Source organism: Eubalaena glacialis, chromosome 15 (genome assembly GCF_028564815.1).
Source record: "Eubalaena glacialis isolate mEubGla1 chromosome 15, mEubGla1.1.hap2.+ XY, whole genome shotgun sequence".
In the NCBI taxonomy this organism is placed as follows: Eukaryota; Metazoa; Chordata; class Mammalia; order Artiodactyla; family Balaenidae; genus Eubalaena; species Eubalaena glacialis.
Genome location: NC_083730.1, coordinates 62,916,950 through 62,940,780, shown reverse-complemented (window position 1 = coordinate 62,940,780; position 23,831 = coordinate 62,916,950). Strand labels below are relative to the sequence as shown.

General features: G+C 37.6%; 1 protein-coding gene across 1 annotated transcript in view; it reads right to left on the bottom strand.

The window, feature by feature from the left end:
• NDUFV2 (NADH:ubiquinone oxidoreductase core subunit V2) overlaps nucleotides 1-23,831 on the bottom strand; it is a 31,261-nt gene that overhangs the window by 1,542 nt on the left and 5,888 nt on the right. Inside the window, exons 2-7 of the mRNA XM_061168975.1 lie at nucleotides 16,516-16,581; nucleotides 14,536-14,598; nucleotides 14,332-14,448; nucleotides 12,090-12,258; nucleotides 10,254-10,363; nucleotides 5,538-5,614 (exon numbers count right to left, since the gene is read on the bottom strand). Coding sequence (XP_061024958.1) covers nucleotides 5,538-5,614; nucleotides 10,254-10,363; nucleotides 12,090-12,258; nucleotides 14,332-14,448; nucleotides 14,536-14,598; nucleotides 16,516-16,581 — 602 coding nt within the window. The remainder of the gene's footprint in view (nucleotides 1-5,537; nucleotides 5,615-10,253; nucleotides 10,364-12,089; nucleotides 12,259-14,331; nucleotides 14,449-14,535; nucleotides 14,599-16,515; nucleotides 16,582-23,831) is intronic.

The following is a 23,831-nucleotide window of genomic DNA, read 5'->3' as shown; positions in this document are numbered from 1 at the left end:
TAAGCTCAGCTACCCTCTTTATCAACACAAAGGATCAACTTAGGAAGATTAAAAAACTGAAGTTTCTGGAACAGTAAATAGAATTAATCATGTATACTGCATGAGCTCTTCACAGGATTATGGAATTTTATACAAGAAAGTAACTTTAAGAATAATCTGGTCCAGTTTCCTAAAGTTTGTTCCACGAAATTACCATCCCATAACATACTTTAGGGGAAAAAAGGGGGTTCCAGTCCTCTGTTATGCCTGCCTGCAAACTTTCGCCTGCCCCCACCATTCACAAAATGCACATTAAAATACTACAAAGGCTGTAAAATACTCCAGTAAAGCCTACAAACTTGGTTTAATCTACTAATCATGTAACTTTCCCCCTCACTTTATCTATAAACATGCTTCAGAACCCTAGAGAGGCCATGATCTAGCCCCACCCATTCACCCGACAGCCACAATTTACACCCAGATTTTCACGTAATAAAAAACAAAAAATGATTCCCCCGATATGCTTAAAATACCATCTATTAATTACCTTGTTCTCTTCTTACAATTCAAAAGGTAAATCTGGTTTTTTAGCCATTCCAACACTACTTGCACAGTAATCATTTTAACTCATTTGCATTCTAGAAAACTTGGCCTTTCTGTACATTTTTTATGGCTTAAAAAAAGTACTTCTTGGGCTTCCCTGGTGGCGCAGTGGCTGAGAATCTGCCTGCCAAAGCAGGGGACACGGGTTCGAGCCCTGGTCTGGGAAGATCCCACATGCCGCGGAGCAACTAGGCCCGTGAGCCACAACTACTGAGCCTGCGCGTCTGGAGCTTGTGCTCCGCAACAAGAGAGGCCGCGATAGTGAGAGGCCCGCGCACTGCGATGAAGAGTGGCCCCTGCTTGCCGCAACTAGAGAACGCCCTTGCACAGAAACGAAGACCCAACACAGCCAAAAATAAATAAATAAATAAATAAAAAATAAAAGGAATTCATTTAAAAAAAAAAAAGCTACTTTATGGAAGTTTAGTGCTTATCTTTTTAATATTACTGAGATATATGCACCACTGCCCCTACATTTAGTATAAAAAAACCAGTGACTTTATTGTCTAGAGTTTATCATCAATCACCTATATCTTTTGTATATATACTTTGTAGCCTATCTATACTTTTAAACACCTCAGATGTTATCTGTACTCCACAGAATTCTGTAAAATTTAAAATATCTTTATAAAACTAAATATGAATAATTCAAGTTGAATTTAAAATTAGTTTTAGATAATCCATACTAAAAAACAACCTCTATCTATTAATTAGTAATTGAAAGCAGGTTTAGAAGCTATGTTCAGTACTTTAATTGAAAATAAGAACAATCTCTAGGGACTTCCCTGGTGGTGCAGTGGTTAAGAACCCGCCTGCCAATGAATGGAACCACGGGTTTGATCCCTGGTCCGGGAAGATCCCACATGCCACGGAGCAACTAAGCCCGTGCGCCACAACTACTGAGCCTGTGCTCTAGAGCCCACGTGCCCTAGAGCCCGTGCTCCGCAACAAGAGAAGCCACCGCAAAGAGAAGCCTGCGCACCTCAATGAAGAGCAGCCCCAGCTTGCGCAACTAGAGAAAGCCTGCACATAGCAACGAAGACCCCACGCAGCCAAAAATAAATTTAAAAAAAAAGAATCTCTAGCACACAAATATTTATAAATGTCAAAAGAAAGAATGTTGTCTTACCATCAGTTTAATATTTTCTTTCTAGCCATCATTTACCAAAATAATAAAAAAGCAGTTTTGAACCACAAAGAGATAGCAATCTTTACCAATTTTGGCCAGAGTACACCTGATAGTGGTACTCAGAAATCAGTTACCACTGAACCAGTTTAATTTCTCTAATTAAAGACTCACAACTAGCATCTCCTTCAAATATTTAAGCAGAGGGCTTTATTATAAAAATACTATTAGGGCTTCCCTGGTGGTGCAGTGGTTGAGAATCCGCCTGCCAACGCAGGGCACACGGGTTTGAGCCCTGGTCTGGGAAGATCCCACATGCCGCGGAGCAACTGGGCCCATGAGCCACAACTACTGAGCCTGGGCGTCTGGAGCCTGTGCTCCGCAACGAGAGGCCGCGATAGTGAGAGGCCCGCTCGCCGCAACTAGAGAGAGCCCTCGCACAGAAACGAAGACCCAACACAGCCAAAAATAAATAAATAAATTTATTTAAAAAAAAAAAAAAACTAATAAAAAAGCAGTAGCCAGCTTTGGTTAATTTAAAGAACAGCTATAACTATTTTGGTTACTGCTATCATCACAGTCTCTCTCAATAGCCAAGAAATTAACTTGGGGAAGTTCTTATTTTCGTATGCTGGGAAGACATTCTGAATTACCATGTCCAGATACACTCTTTACATATACCACTGATGGATGCTCTGCAATTACTGAAAATTAAATAGATTTATCTCGGCTATTTATTTATTTATTAAAAAAAAATTTTTTTTGGCCACACCGCATGGCATGCAGGATCTTAGTCCCCTGACCACCCGTGCCCCCTGCAGTGGAAGCGCAGAGTCCTAACCACTGAACTACCAGGGAATTCCCTATATCAGCTTTTTAAATAAGAGGTGATACGTAGGAAATAAAAATAGGTTGAGAAACCAGTAGTTCTTAAAGTCTTTGGCTCAAATCTAGAACACTGTCAAAAAAATCACATTGAAGAACTATTTACAGTTACTGATAAGCAACATCCCTATTATTATTAGGTGTTGAAAATGCTTTACTGTGGTAGTTAGTTCCTATTTATTAATGTTAAAATACAATGTTATAGTATCTCCTGTATTAAAAACAACAACAAACTCTTAATTTCACCCCTGGTAATCTCATCCAGACATGGCTTTAAATACCATCTGTAATAACTAATGAATCCCCAATTCATATTTCCAGCCCTAATGTATTCCCTAAATCCCAAGCTCATATCTAACCTTTCCACACTCTACCATGGATGTCAAAGTAGGCATCTCAAACATGCTAAGTAGCATGTCCAAAACAAAGTGACTTTTCTTCCCCAAAATTGCCCTACCCCAAATCTTTTTCATTTTAGTTAAAGGAATCACTGAGGTGCTCAGACTAAAAAGCTAGAAATCATTCGTAATTCCTCTGCCCTACAACATCCACTAAATTTTAAACTATTCTTTACACAGCAACTATGACAATAATTTTAACAAGATCACGCGTATCATTCCCTACTGAAAACACTCCAACAGCTTTTTATACTTAGGATTCAACCCAAATTGCTTACCTGGGCCTCTACCTACCTCTCTGACCTCTTCCACCACTTTCCTCCTTGATCACTCACTTCAACCGTACTGTCATCCTATTTTTCCTCCAGGACCTTAATACCTCCTCTTTCCTCTCCCTCTGCAACATTGTTCCTCCAGCTCTTTACATGGTTCCTTTGGGCTTATCATTCAGGTCATTAATTCACCACCTCAGAAAGGCCTCACCTGACTAAATTTACCTCCAGTCATCCTCCATCCCCTAACCTGTTTATTTTCCTCCTAGCATTTATTATTCAGGTATTACACTAGTTGTCTCTCTCCATCACTAGAATATAAAATAGATGACGACTTTACCTTGTTCATAATTTGTATGCACAACCTAAAATAGTGACTGGCACACAGCACATATCCAGAAATATTTGTGAAACAAATGAATGCTGAGGGAATACAATAAAGTAGACAAAGCAGCTATCTGTCTGTTTGTGTGGCAGGAGATTTAATGCTGGATTAATGTTGTCATCAATAGATCACGAAGTTCACAAGAAAGGAAGGAGGAGGGTCTAAGCTCCAAAAGTATGACTACAGAATTACAAACAATACCTAATCAGAAAAAAAGGGGACATTTAAAGAAACCAAGTGGATTTCACAAGGAAATGTGCACCTGAGATATTAAAACAAAGTACCCCGAAGTTGAAAGAAGTATTACGGGTTTAAGTACAAATACAAGAGTAGCACGAACTTATTTTAAAATATCCGAGTCCTAAAAACAAGCTAAAGTTTGTGAAAAATGTTATGAACTTTTGTTTTTGGGCAAGGGGCGGCTACAGTTGAAGCAAGGATAAGTAAGGGGCAGGACCAGTGGCTAAGAGAAATATTGTAATGTTAAATGACAAAAGGTTTCACTTCAGTAGCCTCCATAAAGGAGACTAATTCTTCACAGTGGAAATGTTTTATTCCTAAAAAATGTTTTCAGTGTAGCCCAAGTAAGTGAGGAACTAGGAAGAGAATGCCAAACCTCTTTAAGCAAATTCAAGTGTTGAAAGAAGTGTATGTTTTTTAGGGGCCAGCTTGCCTTTACTAAACTTGTTATCCTGAACTGACCTCTTTTTCTCATTAGGTAGGGTTATTAGTCGGCCAGAACAATGAGGGAGTAATTCTCAGTACTTCTTGCAGACTCCAGAACCATGCATACCCTCTTGACCTAGTAATTCAACCTCAGGGAATCGTTGTTTGTAACAAGAAGGAAAATATATTTTAAAACAGGGTAATAAAGAGCACATCATAGTTCTCGCAATACATTAGAATACTATATGGCCTTTAAAACCTATATATATGTTGAGACAAGGAAAATTTTATATGACATAAGCAGAAAAAATACAAAGGGAATATAACTATAAAACCATGCAAACACTGCTAGTATTAAGAGAGAATTTTAAGTAATGAGAACACTTAGATAAGGAATAGGGGTTTGTTTAGCAGCAAAAGTTCAGGTTCATAACTGAATGAGGAGTAATTAGTAGTTACTAATTACTGTTACACAACTGCAGGATGGGAGTAGCCTGGATAAAACAATGTCTAAGTTGAAAAAGATCTAGGCATTCTGACTGTAAGTACAATTTAATGGTGTAATGTATCTGAAGTAAGAATTGATGTAATTAGGCTGCATTATTATAAGCATGATGTCTGGAATAAAGAAGACAGTCCCACAATGCCCCACATGCTAAGTACATATCTCAAATACTGTGATTAGTTTAAGTATCACATTAAGAAACTCATTAGCCAACCAGAAGACCTGCCAAGGAGGGAGACCAAAACTATGTCATATAAGGAAAAACAATGGAACAACTGTGGATATTAAATCTGAGAAAAGATACGCGGAAGGTGAGATAGCTATTTCAAGTAATGAAAGAGCTGGCATTTGGAAGAGATATAAAAATTATCTTGTGTTTGTTCAAAGGACAGAACCTTTGGACCTTTAGGTGGAAATCAGAGGGAAGACAGACTTTGGGTCAAATTCTGGCAGTATGAACTTTTAAGCAATGAAATAGATTTCTATTTGTAGTACATTTCCCTTCTTTATAACATCCAAGTAGATACCAGATGATTATCTCATAGGGTTTTGGACAGGGGAAAAAATCATTGCTTTAAATGACAAGTTGATTTAGATAGTATTCAAGGCTCCTAAAAACTCCTGTGGACTTAGGGTTTAAAATTTTAAAATTAAGTCTACATGAAAGACTAACTTAGGTTAAGCCATTAAAATTTATTAAAAAGAAATAAAAGGATACCTTGGCCCAGGTTTTGGGATTTTGCCAGCCTTGAGTTCATCAATAATTTCTTCAATATCCTTAGGTGTCAGATCCTCCTAGAAAAAAAAAGTGAAATAGTCATACTAAAATTACATCCTACCTCAAAATCAGTGTAAATCCCTAATAACATTTTATTGTCTGTCTCAGCTCACAAGTTAGTTACCAAGGCAGCAACAAGTGAGTAACTTCTATACATAGTCTGTCCTGCTAAATGCAATAGCAGTAGGAGCTGCAGCCAAAGAGGCAGCACAGAGCAGCGCTTTGAAGGGAGATAGTTCTGCATTTGAGCTGAAGTCCCAACACTTAATAGCCAGCAATCTGAGAGAAATTACTCAGCTTCCCCAAATTTGTTTCTTCATTCATAAACTGACTTCAGAGCGTTTTGAGGATTAAAAGAGAAGATAAATAAAATAGAACACTGCCATGCACATGCTCAACAAATGCTATGTCCTTGAAGAATCAGTGAGATGCAAATAGTAATTAGCACCAGCAGTCATAAAAAGTAGATGCCTAATATCTATCCCTAAGCTAAAGATCTAATACCCTAGTGATATCTTCTTTATTTCCCAGGTGAAATTCACCCTGTTGCAAACGTCACTTAATTTTCGAAGGGAAAAGTAAAAACTTGTTTTGGACACATTTATTTTAATAATCCTGACCCTCCAATCCCCGTTTCAACCAGAGCAGCTTTGTATTTTGTGCACTATGCACCTGTGTAAAATTCTTACCTCAAGGGTTCTGTTATTTAAAATAACAAACAATTAAAACACATACACACACTCCTACCCCTGGCTGCACCCTAGGTTTAGTCAAAAGACAGTCAAAACAGAATGGGGCAAGATTAAACTAATAAAAGTGCCTAAACTACATTATATCCCCTCTACCCCTCCCAAACAGTTAAGTACTTAAGAAAATGTTTTTAGGACCCTGGTACTATGCTAGAGAAATCATGATTCAGTACTGTATATTCAATGCCTAGCCTCATAGAAGCCCTTTAATATAGAATAAACATTTATAAAAATAAGAACTGCTTAGGGTGCAACAGATGCTCAGAACCTCAAAACTAGAAGGAATCTTTAAACTCACCTAATGATTTTATCCACCCCAACTCTTTATTATGAAAATTTGAAAAGTATACATGAATAACCATATTCCTTACCATATCTGAATTATGTACACATATGCCTTTTGGTTTCTTTTTTTTTTTTTTGGCTGTACATTTAAAAGCAAGTTGCAGACATCATGACACTTCACCCCTAATAACCACCGTGGGCGGGCATCTCCTAAGAACTTTTTTTGGCCTCACTGCACAGCTTGTGAGATCTTAGTTCCCTGACGAGGGACTGTACCCAGGCCACAGCAGTGAAAGCCCAGAGTCCTGACCACTGGACCGCCAGGGAACTCCCAGAACATTTTTAAATGTTCTTAAGTAACACAATGTCATTACCACACCCAATTAACTAACAATAATAATTCCTTAATAAAATCAAATGTCAAGACCATATTCAAAGCTACCCAACCATCCTCAAAATGTATTTAATATTTCTCTCTAATCGGTATCCAATCACAGTTGGATGTGACTATTTCATTTTATCCACTGGTCAGCTGACATCCATAAAAGTTAACGGCCTTGGGCTTCCCAGGTGGCACAGTGGTTAAGAATCCGCCTGCCAATGCAGGGGACATGGGTTCGAGCCCTGGTCCGGGAACATGCCACATGCCGCGGAGCAACTAACCCCGTGGGCCACAACTACTGAGCCTGTGCTCTAGAGCCCATGTGCCACAACTACGGAAGCCCGCACGCCTAGAGCCCATGCTCCACAACAAGAGAAGCCACCGCAATGAGAAGCCCACACTGCAACGATGAGTAGCCCCCGCTCAACGCAACTAAGGAAAGCCCGTGTGCAACAACGAAGACCCAATGCAGCCAAAAATAAATAAATAATAATAATAAAAAAAAAAGTTAACTGCCTCACCAAAGACCATACCACTACTAACTGAATTTCTTGCATAAATCCGCAGTCTACTATATTTAGACTTACAGTGCTTCATACAAAGCCTTGACTGTCTAATTCCTGCTTAAATTAAGATCCTCATGATTATGAGTAAATTGCAGAAATGTGGGAAAAGGGTAAGTTATTGCCATATTTTTAAAGGAATTTTTTTTTTAATATGAGAAAGAGAAGGTAAGAAATTTGAATCACCATCATTAAAATGAAAAAAACCCCTATAGGTAATAAAAACATCCTAGAAATGTAACCAAAGAAGTCCAATTTCATCTTCATTAAAAAAAAAATTGTAGATTTCCATTACAGGCATTATGGCAGTCCAGCTATCCTGACTGAACGTCCTATTGTAACAACTAACAATGCTGGATAAAATTTTTTTTAAAACTTTAAAATTTTATCAATATCAAGGCACTGACAAGAAAAAAATACCCAGAGGCCAAAAACTCAAAGAAAACTTAGGGAGACAGTGGAACAGCAAAAAAACTTGGCTTCAGCGTCTCATAGCCTAGAGGGGCAAGGGACAAATCTCCAGGACACAGGACGTCATCCAAACCATGTAAAGCTGAGACCCCCAAAAGCTATGCCCTCAATATAAGGGAAAACTAGAAATTAAAACTGTCCCTCAAAAAAACCCTGCTACTCTGGAACCTTACACTTTAGGGGAAGAAGAGGGGAGGATATAAGAAGAGGGGATTTCTTTTGGGCCAGTAGTATTTCCAGGAGCAAGAGAGAAGCAAAGTCAATCCCTTCTTGAAGTATCTACCTTCAACACAGGCCTTAAAAGAATTTCCATAAACAAACTTCTAAGAATTATGAACTAACAAGATTATGAATGACAGCCATGATATAATTAGGGTAGCAAGCAATTAAAAAAAGATAACTAGAAAACTCCACACACTTGGATATTAAGAACACTTCTAAAAAACATAGGTCAAAGAAGAAATCAAAATGCAAATTTAGAACTAAATGATAAAAATATTACTTACCAAAACTTGTAATGGGACTTCCCTGGTGGTCCAGTGGTTAAGAATACACCTTCCAATGTGGGGGACACAGGTTCGATCCCTGGTTGGGGAACTAAGATCTCACATGCCGCAAGGCAACTAAGCCCGTGCGCCACAACTACAGAGCCCAGGCGCTCTGGAGCCCGTGCCACTAGAGAGCCCATGCGCTGCAACTACTGAGCCCACTCGCTCTGGAGCCCATGCGCCACAACTAGAGAGAAGCCCACACACCGCAACAAAAGATCCCACAGGCTATACTAAGACCCAACACAGCCAAAAATAAATAAATAAATAAATATTTTTTAAAAAAAGAACTTGTGAGGGGCTTCCCTGGTGGCTCAGTGGTTAAGAATCCGCCTGCCAATGCAAGAGACACAGGTTCGAGCCCTGGTCTGGGAAGATCCCACATGCTGCGGAGAAACTAGGCCCGTGCGCCACAACTATGAGCCTGCACTCTAGAGCCCACGAGCCACAACTACTGAGCCCGCACACCTAAAGCCCGTGCTCCGTGACAGGAGAAACCACCGCAATGAAAAGCCCACACACCGCAACGAAGAGTAGCCCCCGCTCAACAAAACTAGAGAAAGCTCGCACAGCAACGAAGACCCAACGTACCCATAAATAAATACATAAACAAAATAACTTCCTTTAAAAAAAAAAAAACTTCTGAGATCTGGCTAAAGCAGTTCTTAGAGTTATGATACAATCTCTGTCAAATTTTTAAAACACAATATAGTATTATTAGCATGCCTAGATACATATATTTTGAAAGTTTAAAAAACATGTACAGGAAAAACACACTAAATTTATGATAGTGGTTATCTCTGGGAATGAAAGGAATAGAACAGGATTTTGAATGGGGGTGGGGGAGGTTTACCCTCACCTATAGTTTATTTCTGCGTATAATAATGATAAAAATTGTAATACCTAAAGCAAGTGTGGCAAAATATTATTATCTATTAAGCCTTGGTGGTTATTTTTTGTATTTATATGTAAATTATTAAATTTTTCATTATTTAAAAGATTTTTAAAATATTTATTTACTTTTGGCCACGTTGGGTCTTTGTTGCTGTGTGCAGGCTTTCTCTAGTTGTGGCGAGCGGGGTCTACTCTTCATTGCGACGCGCGGGCTTCTCACTGCAGTGGCCTCTCTTGTTGTGAAGCACAGGCTCTAGATGCGCGGGCTTCAGTAGTTGTGGCACGCGGGCTCAGTAGTTGTGGCTCGCAGGCTCTAGAGCACAGGCTCAGTAGTTGTGGTGCACAGGCTTAGTTGCTCCACGGCATGTGGGATCTTCCCGGACCAGGGCTTGAACCTGCGTCCCCTGCACTGGGAGGCAGATTCTTAACCACTACGCCACCAGGGAAGCCCCTATTTAAAAGTTTTTAAAATGTGTCATTATCTCCTGGAGTTAAATGCAAAAATGTTTAATGATAATTTTTTTAAAAAGTTCTGGTGGACAACAATGTGGAAGCTAAAACTGACATATTTTATGTAAAGTTTTTCTATTCTTTGATTTTTAATAAAGTTTGGAAACCAGGAAAAAAGAAACCTTCTAGATATTTATGCCAACAGTTTGTTCTAAATGAATAATTCAGAAACCAACATCCACATGACAAGAAACCAAATGTTTAAAATATTTTAAATATAACATCATACAACTTTATATTAAGTAAATACTCACATAGTAGTTGTCATTTATTTGAACCATTGGTGCGTTTACACAGGCCCCTAAACATTCCACTTCTATAAGAGTGAAAAGTTTGTCAGGTGTAGTCTCTCCAACCTTTATTCCTAAAAATATAAATAAGCACTGGTAAGGACCAGGTTATATTTTAATTGCAATATAGCTTAAAAACCAAAAAAAAAAACCAACATAAAAAGCATATATATAAAAAGTATTTACAGAGGCATATAAAAAGTATTTAAGAGCATTAAATTTCTTAAATTAAACAACTCTGTATAGTTATTATAGAACATTCAAGGATTTAAGTGGACTTGTTCCTTTAAAAACAAATTTCAGAGGACTCATCTCCAGTGTTTGTTGTTACATAACAGTGCATCAGACCATATTATCTTCATTTTGATCATGATAATTAACCTACTAAAATCAGTCATACGATCAGACGGGCAAAGACTCAGAAAACAGCTAATGTCAAAGATCATTAAGAATGTAAGGAAAATAGGTACTCTCATATCTTTAGGGAAGACATTTTAGCAAAATATAGTAAAATCTGACCCAGCAATTCTACTTCTTGTAAACAACCTTCGTGTACAATTGGACAAGTATGCAAAGACATGTTGTATACATGAAAGTAACTGAATAATTTAACTTATAATAGAAAAATGAGGCACACATATTATAGCCAAAATCAAGTGCAAAAAGCAAACAGACATATTACATTTATGTATTTAATAATGAAAATAATTAAAACAATATAAAATCTAAAACTAATATACCTGTTATCAGAATTTGTACCTCGGAGATGGGAGGGTAGGATTTTGAGCAGACTTCAGACTTCTGTCTTACATACTTCTATACTCTCCAACTATTTTTACAACATGCAAGTAACAACAAAATTGAGACACCTCCTTTTACTTCATTTGATATGTATAGTGATAAATGCAGCAATGGCAGTTTTATATAATAAAATGCCCTTTTAATTCTGTAAATGCTACTGTAATAACATCTTTCTTTTTTAAACATCTTTATTGGAGTATAATTGTAATAACATCTTATTCCAAATTTCCCTTCCTGAAGCATTCTTCCTATTCTAGTATCATTTTTGTTTTTAAAATAAATTTATTTATTTATTTTTGGCTGCATTGGTATTTGTTGCTGCATGCGGGCTTTCTCTAGTTGCCGTGAGTGGGGGCTACTCTTCATTGTGGTGCTCAGGCTTCTCATTGCGGTGGCTTCTCTTGCTGTGGAGCATGGGCTCTAGGCACGCGGGCTCCAGTAGTTGTGGCACTCAGGCTTCAGCAGTTGTGGCTCACAGGCTCTTGAGCACAGGCTCAGTAGTTGTGGTGCATGGCCTTAGTTGCTCTGTGGCATGTGGGATCTTCCCAGACCAGGGCTCGAACCGTGTCCCCTGCGTTGGCAGGCAGATTCTTAACTAATGCGCCACCAGGGAAGTCCTATTCTCATATCTTATTTGTTCCAAGTCTTGTTTGCAAGGATACAAGGATGATATAGTCACTTCTTTATGTGCCACATGCTATCACATAACAAGTGAAACTTAATTTTCTAAACAATGAAAACTTTAAAACTTCGAGAAACTTTTAAAACATACTCAATGGTTAAGGAAGAAAACATGAAAACTCAGCTTTGAGGAGGAGAACTAAAGAATACAAAATAGGAAGCAATAATGGTGGGCAAACACAGTAAGACAAAAATTTACTCGTGAAGTACAGATCCAGTAAGATGGTAAAAGTTTGAAAATACAGGTAAGAAATAGGTCAAATCTCGAAAGACAACTCTATTTTTTCATAAAATTTATAAATATACTGTGTCCCATACCAAGCTTTTTCTGAATGGCCTCCAGTATGCTGTCGGAGTTACGAAGCATGCAAGGCGTAGTAGTGCAGACTTGAACATGATACTTCCCAACTGGCTTTCGATTATACATTGTATAAAAAGTTGCTACTTCATATACTCTCATTGGAGGTACTTGTAAAACTTCTGCAACCTAAAATATTTTAAAATAATATGATTACAATATTTATTAATTGAGCGTATTACTTCAATTTGGTAAAAACCAAAAAAGTTCTTCGAAAGCAGAAACTATATCTGTATCTGATATCTGTGAGGCTAAGTCCTTCAATTTTGACACTCAAAAATTATACATATATCCAGGTTCTGACATGAAAAAAGAACTCATTAAATAGCATTTCAAATGACAAATATATTAAACTTTCTCTTATCAGGGATTCTAAAAGAAAATGTATTCTCAAAAGACATCTAATCCCGGCTCACTTGTGCAAGATTAAAGTAGCTATGCTAAATTTAATTTAGTGATACTAAACCAGGCTTATATGTCTGAATATTTCTCTCCAAATACACACACTGGGGCCTGACCAATGGAATAATTGTAAGGCCCTGGTGTTTAATTGAAAAAGCCCCCCAAAGCTGCTGCTGTGCACCTCCCTACGCCTTAGTGATGGTTAAGGAAATGATGCATGAGCCTCTGGATTTTGTTTTTGTTGTAAGGTTGGGCTTTTCTTTGCGGGGGGAGGGGGACAGTAACATTAAAAATCTCAAAGTGGAAAGAATCTTGATTCTATTATCTATATGCTATTTCTTGCCTCTCACACATATACATCCAATTCTAAATAGAACAGGACAATATTTTTGAAATGTTCTCACATTAGTTTCTCATTTATTTTATTTTGCTCTGCTAAGCTTGACACTCAGCAAGACTTCCAACAAGCTTACCATTATTAAAAACAAATTTTTCAAAAAAAAACGTATTTATGATTAGAAACACATCTAAATCATTATTGAGGAAGTTGGCTATTATAAAAATAATGTAAGGAATTTAGAAAACCCCCAAACATATATGTGATTTACTGGAAAAAAAAGAAAAATAAGCACCTATGTTTACTAAGTATAGTACCAACCAAACTTGCTTTATAACATTTTTCATAGTAAAAAAAACAAAAAACTAAAGGTCCACAACAGTGTTAGAGTACTGTACAAAGTAAATAAGAGATCAATGAGCTATATCTAAAATTTGCATCTGGGATTCCATTAGATAAATTGAGGACATTCCTATACTCCAAGAAAGATGATAATGGTCTAACCTAATAGTTAAGACTTTAGAATGTGAAAAGGAGAATGAAGTATAGCAGAATCTCTGCAATAGTCAGTCAAGTAGAAAATGCATAGAATTAGAAATGATTCAGTCCCAGCTCTATCACTTAGAAATCATAATATAATAATTGGAAGAGCTTACCTAGTTCAAAATCATCATTGCAGATGAAGAAGCCCAGAGAAAAATCAGATCTCTTAGTCCAAAGTAAAATATGTTTTCCATTATATCACATTGGCTTATTAGTCATATGATTCTCACAAGAATCAAATAACATAAGGTTTTATATGGTACTTTGTAAATGATACACTGTAACATAATACCATACAAATGTAGTTGTATTAATAGAATATGAATAAACTTGAAATTTGGATTACTGCTGAAAACACTCTTAGGAAAAAATGAATCCTAAAACATGCATGAATATATTAACCATATTTAAATGGGTCACCCATAAGATTTCTGTACGTTGTGGATTCCAAGCTGCCATAATCAAGTGTCGTAAATACCATGTATTATTTTTGTTAAAGCCTGTAGCCAAAGATGCAAAATATTAAAAAGATTCACATTAGCTGTGAGCAGATCCTTTTCTCTGCAATTCTAGTGTTTAAGCAGTACATTCATTTTCAGAATATCTTGACAGCAAATTATACACATTTGGGATCTTTTATTATTATTGCCATTCCTCTCAAAGACAGAAAAAAAGAAAGCCTCTTTCACTATAATGCCTTTACTACTTCTTGCAAGGATAAAAAGCTCTACCCTTTCAGTTCTCTGCATTATTAAGGGAACCAACAAAAACATAAATGTAATTTGAGGTATGAAACATATAAATGATTAAAGGGCTTCAAACTTCTGGATTGATATCAATGAATGTCAGAGAAATTTCTACATAAGGAAGTTACTATACACAATCTCTCCTCTTTTTGAACTAACACAAAAATGAAGTACCTTGTTCAGAGCAGAGATGGGCAGCCATCCATTCTGTCTTTGGGCTAAATCCAGGACTGGAAGCACAGCTGCTGCTTTATGCCCTTCTGGGTAGTTTTTTACAATTGCCTCTATCCTCTGTATCAAAGAAAAGGCACTTGTTTTTATACATCTGGAAGATACTAAATATTTTGTAAATTAATTATAATGTTAATTTAGTCATACCTTATAGTTTTCCGGTGTGAAATCAAATGGAGTATCTGGGTTATTCTCAGGAGTATCTCTGTGCTACACAAAGGAAAAAAAATGTTTTCCAAAATCATCAAAATTCCCTCAAAAGTGTGAATTTGTACTTTACTACTACTGTTCATTTAATCTCTTCGCTTTAATTCAAACATGATATACATCAACCTATCCTTGCATCAAGAAGAATGGCTAAACTAATTATGAAATACAGATCTGATGAGTATGATTACCAAAATATTAGCAGAATTCAAAAATTTAGAAGTTTTCAAAATCATCCTTTATAGGTTACGAGAAGTAGCTTTAGGATCAAAACCCAAAAAAAGCATTATCCAACTTGATTAGAGAATAGGATCTTCTAATGTAATCTAATTACAAAAAATTACCGATTATTGGAAGCCTTATGAAATTAAGACACAAAATTTTTTTTTTAATTTACTTATTTGGCTGTGCCAGGTCTTAGTTGCGGCACGCGGGATCTTCGTTGTGGCATGCGGGACCCTTTTTTAAAAAAAATTATTATTTATTTATTTGGTTGCGTCGGGTCCGTTGCGAAAGGCGGGCTCCTTAGTTGCAGCTCATGGGCTCCTTAGTTGCGGCACGTGGGCTCCTTAGTTGCAGCAGGCGGGCTCCTTAGTTGTGGCATGCATGTGGGATCTAGTGCCTGGACCAGGGATTGAACCTGAGCCCCCTGCACTGGGAGTGTGGAGTCTTAACCACTGAGCCACCAGGGAAGTCCCGGCATGTGGGATCTTTAGTTGCGGCATGCAAACTCTTACTTGCAGCATGTAGGATCTAGTTCCCGGACCAGGGATGGAACCCGGGCCCCCTGCACTGGGAGTGCAGAGTCTTAGCCACTGGACCACAACGGAAGTCCCTAAGACACAAAATACTGAGTATGAAAATATGTGCATTTTTCCAAAAGAGAGTGTACCAGATTGTCAAAGGGACCTACCTCCTACTACAAAAGCACCATTTCTTCCCCACACAACAGAAACTAGCCAACAGCTAGTTTTCTGTAACAGAAACTAGCCAACAGCAAGCTTTATTTCTTCTCCAAAAGAGCAGGCCCTCTTCAAACACTGACAAGAAATGGCATGTCAACAGGAAATCAAATGAGTCACACTGAGATTAACACTTACATCAATTAATGTTTTGTATGTATGGTGAACACAGAACTGAATCCCTTAGTAAGTTAACTCTCAGAGTTCTGGTTTTTCAAGGACATAGAAGAGAAAAAAAGCGGAAACTTTGGACAATGATCTCGAATGTTTTTAGACAAAGATGACAAAATACAAAGCAGGACTCTACTTATTAATAGTATAGCTAACTCATTTATTAAGAGTCAGCCTAAAAATAATTCATTTTCCAAAATGATACCACTAACTCTAAATCATCATACAAGTCCACTAAATTGCCTTTAAACACTAGATTGATTCCTAAAAAATGTACCTTGTCACAGAAAGGGGATACATACATATCTTAGCCTTTCTGAATTGTGCAACCAAGCTAGGGAATTCATCAACCTCTACCTGTAGTGAAACCCTGGACACGAAAAACATAAAGGCCAACTGCCAATGTGTTCGCTGTATTACTAAAATCTATGAGTTTCAAGCTAGTGCCATTTTGGGATTCCCCAAGTTGCAGCCTCAGAATCTTCACTGAGCCAACATGAATGATTTTTAAGAACCTAAAGTGTGACAAGAAATCAGGTTAGGTTCACAGTTATTTCACCAAGGAATAATCTAAATTCTTATTCCCAGAGTTGCCCTGGTATCAATTTAAATTTAAGAGGTTTAGCTGGAACTACACCTCTTGAAATGTAGTGAATTCAATTAGCTATGTTTAACTTCCCACAATGGCCAGCAAATACCAAAGACACTGGTGTTTAAGATATGTTGTGTTGTATCTACCCAAATTTCCAAGTCCTTCCATTCTGAAGAAATCTAAGTAATTACTTACCACAAATAAGGCTCCTCCAGCTCCATTCTGCACAGCTGTCTTATGCAAATTCCTTACATGTCTTCCCTAAAATTTTAAGAAAGTTTAGTAAATCAAAAGCCCTATGAAATTTTAAGATCCATAATTTAAAATAATAGAATCAACTGATAGAAGTAGAATATCTTAAGAGATATGGCCTACCACACTACACCATGCCCACCTCTATTTCAGAAGAGATATAAGGAAATGGAGATTCAAAGGTAAGGTTACTAACTTGCCTAAGGTAACACGCAAGAGTCAGTGGAAGAACCAGAATGACAACCTAATCTCCTGAGTCGCATATCCTTTCTCCTACATTCTTTTGGCATGCAATTGCAGAGTTAATGTACCATTAACTTACTGCCTTTCACTTTTGTCTGAATCAAGTTGGATAGCTTTCATTTCATAAACATGTTTTCATTCTGTAAAAATGAGTTGAATGGACACCCCCTTTTCAATTCTTTACTACATTAGTTTAGAAACTCCAACCATAAAAGTAGTTTCAGAAAGCTTCTTATAATGCTATGCAGATTGACCATACTCAATTGCTTTGGAAGGAACCCATTTGATTACTCTCTATGTTGCATTTCATTTCTCTTTGCCTTATTGCTTCTCCCCCACTTCTACCTTCTCTACCCTCTCCCTGAAAAGCAATTCTACCGTTGTTCAGAAATCCTCCAACTTCTGAGTTCTACTAACCACAGATGGTAGAACACTGGATTAAACAAAGCATGGAACTGGCAAAGAGCTGGACAATTCAAAGGCAAACATAACAGACAAGGAAGCAGAAGCAGTGACATAACACAATCACAGATTTTTTTCCCTAGATCCAAATAATATTTCAGTTGAAGAAATAAGTTAACACAGAACACTTGCTTTAATTAACAAGAAAAGACCCAGATACAGAATGTGAAACATAGGTATAAAATATGGGAGTGATAAATATTTTCAGGATAATGGGGGGAGGAGGGGAGAATTTGATCAGCTGTGGTACACAAAGGGGCTTCAACTGTGTTGGTTTTGTTTTCTTTCTTAGGCAGCAAGTGGATGGATACACAGTGTTTACTATATTCTTTTTGCTTTTTTGTGTCTGAGATATATGATAAAAATTTCCTTTAAAATAAATGCAACACACACAACACACACACACATATTTTACATTACATATTATGTAGCTAAGAAAAATATTTCTTAAAAATGACATAGAAAGAAGTGTTTGTGGCACAATCATAACTGGAAAATATCAAGGTTAACCAAAACAAACAAAGAAGTACAAACTAGGGAGGGAGGGGCAAGATGGCGGAAGAGAAAGACGCGGAGATCACCTTCCTTCCCACAGATACAGTAGAAATACATCTACACGTGGAACTGCTCCTACAGAACACCCACTGAACGCTGGCAGAAGACGTCAGACCTCCCAAAAGACGCCCTCAGGCGACCTACATGCAGAGGCGGGTCCAAATCCAAAGCTGAACCCCGGGAGCTGTACGAACAAAGAAGAGAAAGGGAAATCTCTCCCAGCAGCCTCAGAAGCAGCGGATTAGAGCTCCACAAACAACTTGATGTGCCTGCATCTGTTGAATACCTGAATAGAGAACGAATCATCCCAAATTTAGGAGGTGGACTTTGGGAGCAGGATATATTAACTTTTCCCCTTTTCCTTTTTTTCCGTGTGGATGAAAGGCTCTTGGTGCTCCAGCCAGGCATCAGGGCTGTGCCTCTGAGGTGGGAGAGCCAACTTCAGGACACTGGTCCACAAGAGACCTCCCAGCTCCACGTAATACCAAACGGCGAAAATCTCTCAGAGATCTCCATCTCAACATCAAGACCCAGCTTCACTCAACGACCAGCAAGCTACAGTGCTGGACACCCTATGCCAAACAACTAGCAAGACAGGAACACAGCCCCATCCATTAACAGAGAGGCTGCCTAAAATCATAATAAGGCCACAGACACCCCAAAACACACCACCAGACGTGGACGTGCCCACCAGAAAGACAAGATCCAGCCTCATCCACCAGAACACAGGCACTAGTTCTCTCCACCAGGAAGCCTACACAACCCATTGAACCAACCTTAGCCACTGGGGACAGATACCAAAAACAACGGGAACTACGAACCTGCAGCCTGTGAAAAGGAGACCCCAAACACAGTAAGATAAGCAAAATGAGAAGACAGAAAAACACACAGCAGATGAAGGAGCAGGGTCAAAACACACCAGACCTAACAAATGAAGAGGAAATAGGTAGTCTACCTGAAAAAGAATTCAGAATAATGATAGTAAGGATGATCCAAAATCTTGGAAATAGAATAGACAAAATGCAAGAAACATTTAACAAGGACGTAGAAGAACTAAAGAGGAACCAAGCAACGATGAAAAGCACAGTAAATGAAATTAAAAATACTCTAGATGGGATTAATAGCAGAAAAACTGAGGCAGAAGAACGGATAAGTGACCTGGAAGATAAAATGGTGGAAATAACTACTGCAGAGCAGAATAAAGAAAAAAGAATGAAAAGAACCGAGGACAGTCTCAGAGACCTCTGGGACAACATTAAACGCACCAACATTCGAATTATAGGGGTCCCAGAAGAAGAAGAGAAAAAGAAAGGGACTGAGAAAATATTTGAAGAGATTATAGTTGAAAACTTCCCTAATATGGGAAAGGAAATAGTTAATCAAGTCCTGGAAGCACAGAGAGTCCCATACAGGATAAATCCAAGGAGAAACACACCAAGACACATATTAATCAAACTATCAAAAATTAAATATAAAGAAAACATATTAAAAGCAGCAAGGGAAAAACAACAAATAACACACAAGGGCATCCCCATAAGGTTAACAGCTGATCTTTCAGCAGAAACTCTGCAAGCCAGAAGGGAGTGGCAGGATATACTTAAAGTGATGAAGGAGAAAAACCTACAACCAAGATTACTCTACCCAGCAAGGATCTCATTCAGATTTGATGGAGAAATTAAAACCTTTACAGACAAGCAAAAGCTGAGAGAGTTCAGCACCACCAAACCAGCTTTACAACAAATGCTAAAGGAACTTCTCTAGGCAAGAAACACAAGAGAAGGAAAACACCTACAATAACAAACCCAAAACATTTAAGAAAATGGGAATAGGAACATACATATCGATAATTACCTTAAATGTAAATAGATTAAATGCTCCCACCAAAAGACACAGACTGGCTGAATGGATACAAAAACAAGACCCATATATATGCTGTCTACAAGAGACCCACTTCAGACCTAGAGACACATACAGACTGAAAGTGAGGGGATGGAAAAAGATATTCCATGCAAATGGAAATCAAAAGGAAGCTGGAGTAGCAATTCTCATATCAGACAAAATAGACTTTAAAATACAAGAGACAAAGAAGGACACTATATAATGATCAAGGGATCGATCCAAGAGGAAGGTATAACAATTGTAAATATTTATGCACCCAACATAGGAGCACCTCAATACATAAGGCAAATACTAAATAACAGCCATAAAAAGGGAAATCGACAGCAACACAATCATAGTAGGGGACTTTAACACCCCACTTTCACCAATGGACAGATCATCCAAAATGAAAATAAATAAGGAAACACAAGCTTTAAATGATACATTAAACAAGATGGACTTAATTGATATTTATAGGACATTCCACCCAAAAACAACAGAATACACATTCTTCTCAAGTGCTCATGGAACATTCTCCAGGATAGATCATATCTTGGGTCACAAATCAAGCCTTGGTAAATTTAAAAAAATTGAAATCGTATCAAGTATCTTTTCCGACCACAACGCTATGAGACTAGATATCAATTACAGGAAAAGATCTGTAAAAAATACAAACACATGGAGGCTACACAATACACTACTTAATAACGAAGTGATCACTGAAGAAATCAAAGGGGAAATCAAAAAATACCTAGAAACAAATGACAATGGAGACACGACGATCCAAAACCTATGGGATGCAGCAAAAGCAGTTCTAAGAGGGAAGTTTACAGCAATACAAGCCTACATCAAGAAACAGGAAACAACTCAAATAAACAACCTAACCTTGCACCTAAAGCAATTAGAGAAAGAAGAACAAAAAAACCCCAAAGCTAGCAGAAGGAAAGAAATCATAAAGATCAGATCAGAAATAAATGAAAAAGAAATGAAGGAAACAATAGCAAAAATCAATGAAACTAAAAGCTGGTTCTTTGAGAAGATAAACAAAATTGATAAACCATTAGCCAGACTCATCAAGAGAAAAAGAGAGAAGACTCAAATTAATAGAATTAGAAATGAAAAAGGAGAAGTAACCACTGACACTGCAGAAATACAAAGGATCATGAGAGATTACTACAAGCAACTCTATGCCAATAAAATGGACAACCTGGAAGAAATGGACAGATTCTTAGAAATGCACAACCTGCCAAGACTGAACCAGGAAGAAATAGAAACTATGAACAGACCAATCACAAGCACTGAAATTGAAACTGTGATTAAAAATCTTCCAAGAAACAAAAGCCCAGGACCAGATGGCTTCACAGGCGAATTCTATCAAACATTTAGAGAAGAGCTAACACCTATCCTTCTCAAACTCTTCCAAAATATTGCAGAGGGAGGAACACTCCCCAACTCATTCTACGAGGCCACCATCACCCTGATACCAAAACCAGACAAAGATGTCACAAAGAAAGAAAACTACAGGCCAATATCACTGATGAACATAGATGCAAAAATCCTCAACAAAATACTAGCAAACAGAATCCAACAGCACATTAAAAGGATCATACACCATGATCAAGTGGGGTTTATTCCAGGAATGCAAGGATTCTTCAATATACGCAAATCAATCAACGTGATACATCATATTAACAAATTGAAGGAGAAAAACCATATGATCATCTCAATAGATGCAGAGAAAGCTTTCGACAAAATTCAACACCCATTTATGATAAAAGCCCTGCAGAAAGTAGGCATAGAGGGAACTTTCCTCAACATAATAAAGGCCATATATGACAAACCCACAGCCAACATTGTCCTCAATGGTGAAAAACTGAAACCATTTCCACTAAGATCAGGAACAAGACAAGGTTGCCCACTCTCACCACTATCATTCAACATAGTTTTGGAAGTGCTAGCCACAGCAATCAGAGAAGAAATAGAAATAAAAGAAATCCAAATCAGAAAAGAAGAAGTAAAGCTGTCACTGTTTGCAGATGACATGATACTATACATAGAGAATCCTAAAGATGCTACCAGAAAACTACTAGAGCTAATCAATGAATTTGGTAAAGTAGCAGGATACAAAATTAATGCACAGAAATCTCTTGCATTCCTGTATACTAATGATGAAAAATCTGAAAGTGAAATTAAGAAAACACTCCCGTTTACCATTGCAACAAAAAGAATAAAATATCTAGGAATAAACCTACCTAAGGAGACAAAAGATCTGTATGCAGAAAATTATAGGACACTGATGAAAGAAATTAAAGATGATACAAATAGATGGAGAGATATACCATGTTCTTGGATTGGAAGAATCAACATTGTGAAAATGACTCTGCTACCCAAAGCAATCTACAGATTCAATGCAATCCCTATCAAACTACCGCTGGTATTTTTCACAGAACTAGAACAAAAAATTTCACAATTTGTATGGAAACACAAAAGACCCCAAATAGCCAAAGCAATCTTGAGAACGAAAAATGGAGCTGGAGGAATCAGGCTCCCTGACTTCAGACTATATTACAAAGCTACAGTAATCAAGACAGTTTGGTACTGGCACAAAAACAGAAATATAGATCAATGGAACAGGATAGAAAGCCCAGAGATAAGCCCACGTACATATGGTCACCTTATCTTTGATAAAGGAGGCAAGCATATACAGTGGAGAAAAGACAGCCTCTTCAATAAGTGGTGCTGGGAAAATTGGACAGGTACATGTAAAAGTATGAAATTAGAACACTCCCTGACACCATACACAAAAATAAACTCAAAATGGATTAAAGACCTAAGTGTAAGGCCAGACACTATCAAACTCTTAGAGGAAAACATAGGCAGAACACTCTATGACATAAATCACAGCAAAAAAACACAATAAAACACAATAAAAACACAAATAAACAAATGGGACCTAATGAAACTTAAAAGCTTTTGCACAGCAAAGGAAACCATAAACAAGACCAAAAGACAACCCTCAGAATGGGAGAAAATATTTGCAAATGAAGCAACTGACAAAGGATTAATCTCCAAGATTTACAAGCAGCTCATGCAGCTCAATAACAAAAAAACGAACAACCCAATCCAAAAATGGGCAGAAGACCTAAATAGACATTTCTCCAAAGAAGATATACAGATTGCCAACAGACACATGAAAGAATGCTCAACATCATTAATCATTAGAGAAATGCAAATCAAAACTACAATGAGGTATCATCTCACACCGGTCAGAATGGCCATCATCAAAAAATCTAGAAACAATAAATGCTGGAGAGGGTGTGGAGAAAAGGGAACACTCTTGCACTGTTGGTGGGAATGTAAATTGATACAGCCACTATGGAGAACAGTATGGAGGTTCCTTAAAAAACTAAAAATAGAACTACCATACGACCCAGCAATCCCACTACTGGGCATATACCCTGAGAAAACCATAATTCAGAAAGAGTCATGTATCAAAATATTCATTGCAGCTCTGTTTACAATAGCCAGGACATGGAAGCAACCTAGGTGTCCATCATCGGATGAATGGATAAAGAAGATGTGGCACATATATACAATGGAATATTACTCAGCCATAAAAAGAAATGAAATGGAGGCATTTGTAATGAGGTGGATGGAGTTAGAGTCTGTCATACAGAGTGAAGTAAGTCAGAAAGAGAAAAAGAAATACAGTATGCTAACACATATATATGGAATCTAAGGGGAAAAAAAAAAAAAGGTCATGAAGAACCTAGTGGCAAGATGGGAATAAAGACACAGACCTACTAGAGAATGGACTTGAGGATATGGGGAGGGGGAGGGGTGAGATGTGACAGGGTGAGAGAGTGTCATGGACATATATACACTACCAAATGTTAAACAGATAGCTAGTGGGAAGCAGCCGCATAGCACAGGGAGATCAGCTTGGTGCTTTGTGACCACCTAGAGGGGTGGGATAGGGAGGGTGGGAGGGAGGGAGATGCAAGAGGGAAGAGATATGGGAACATATGTATATGTATAACTGATTCACTTTGTTATAAAGCAGAAGCTAACACACCATTGTAAAGCAATTATACTTCAATAAAGATGTTTTAAAAAAAAAA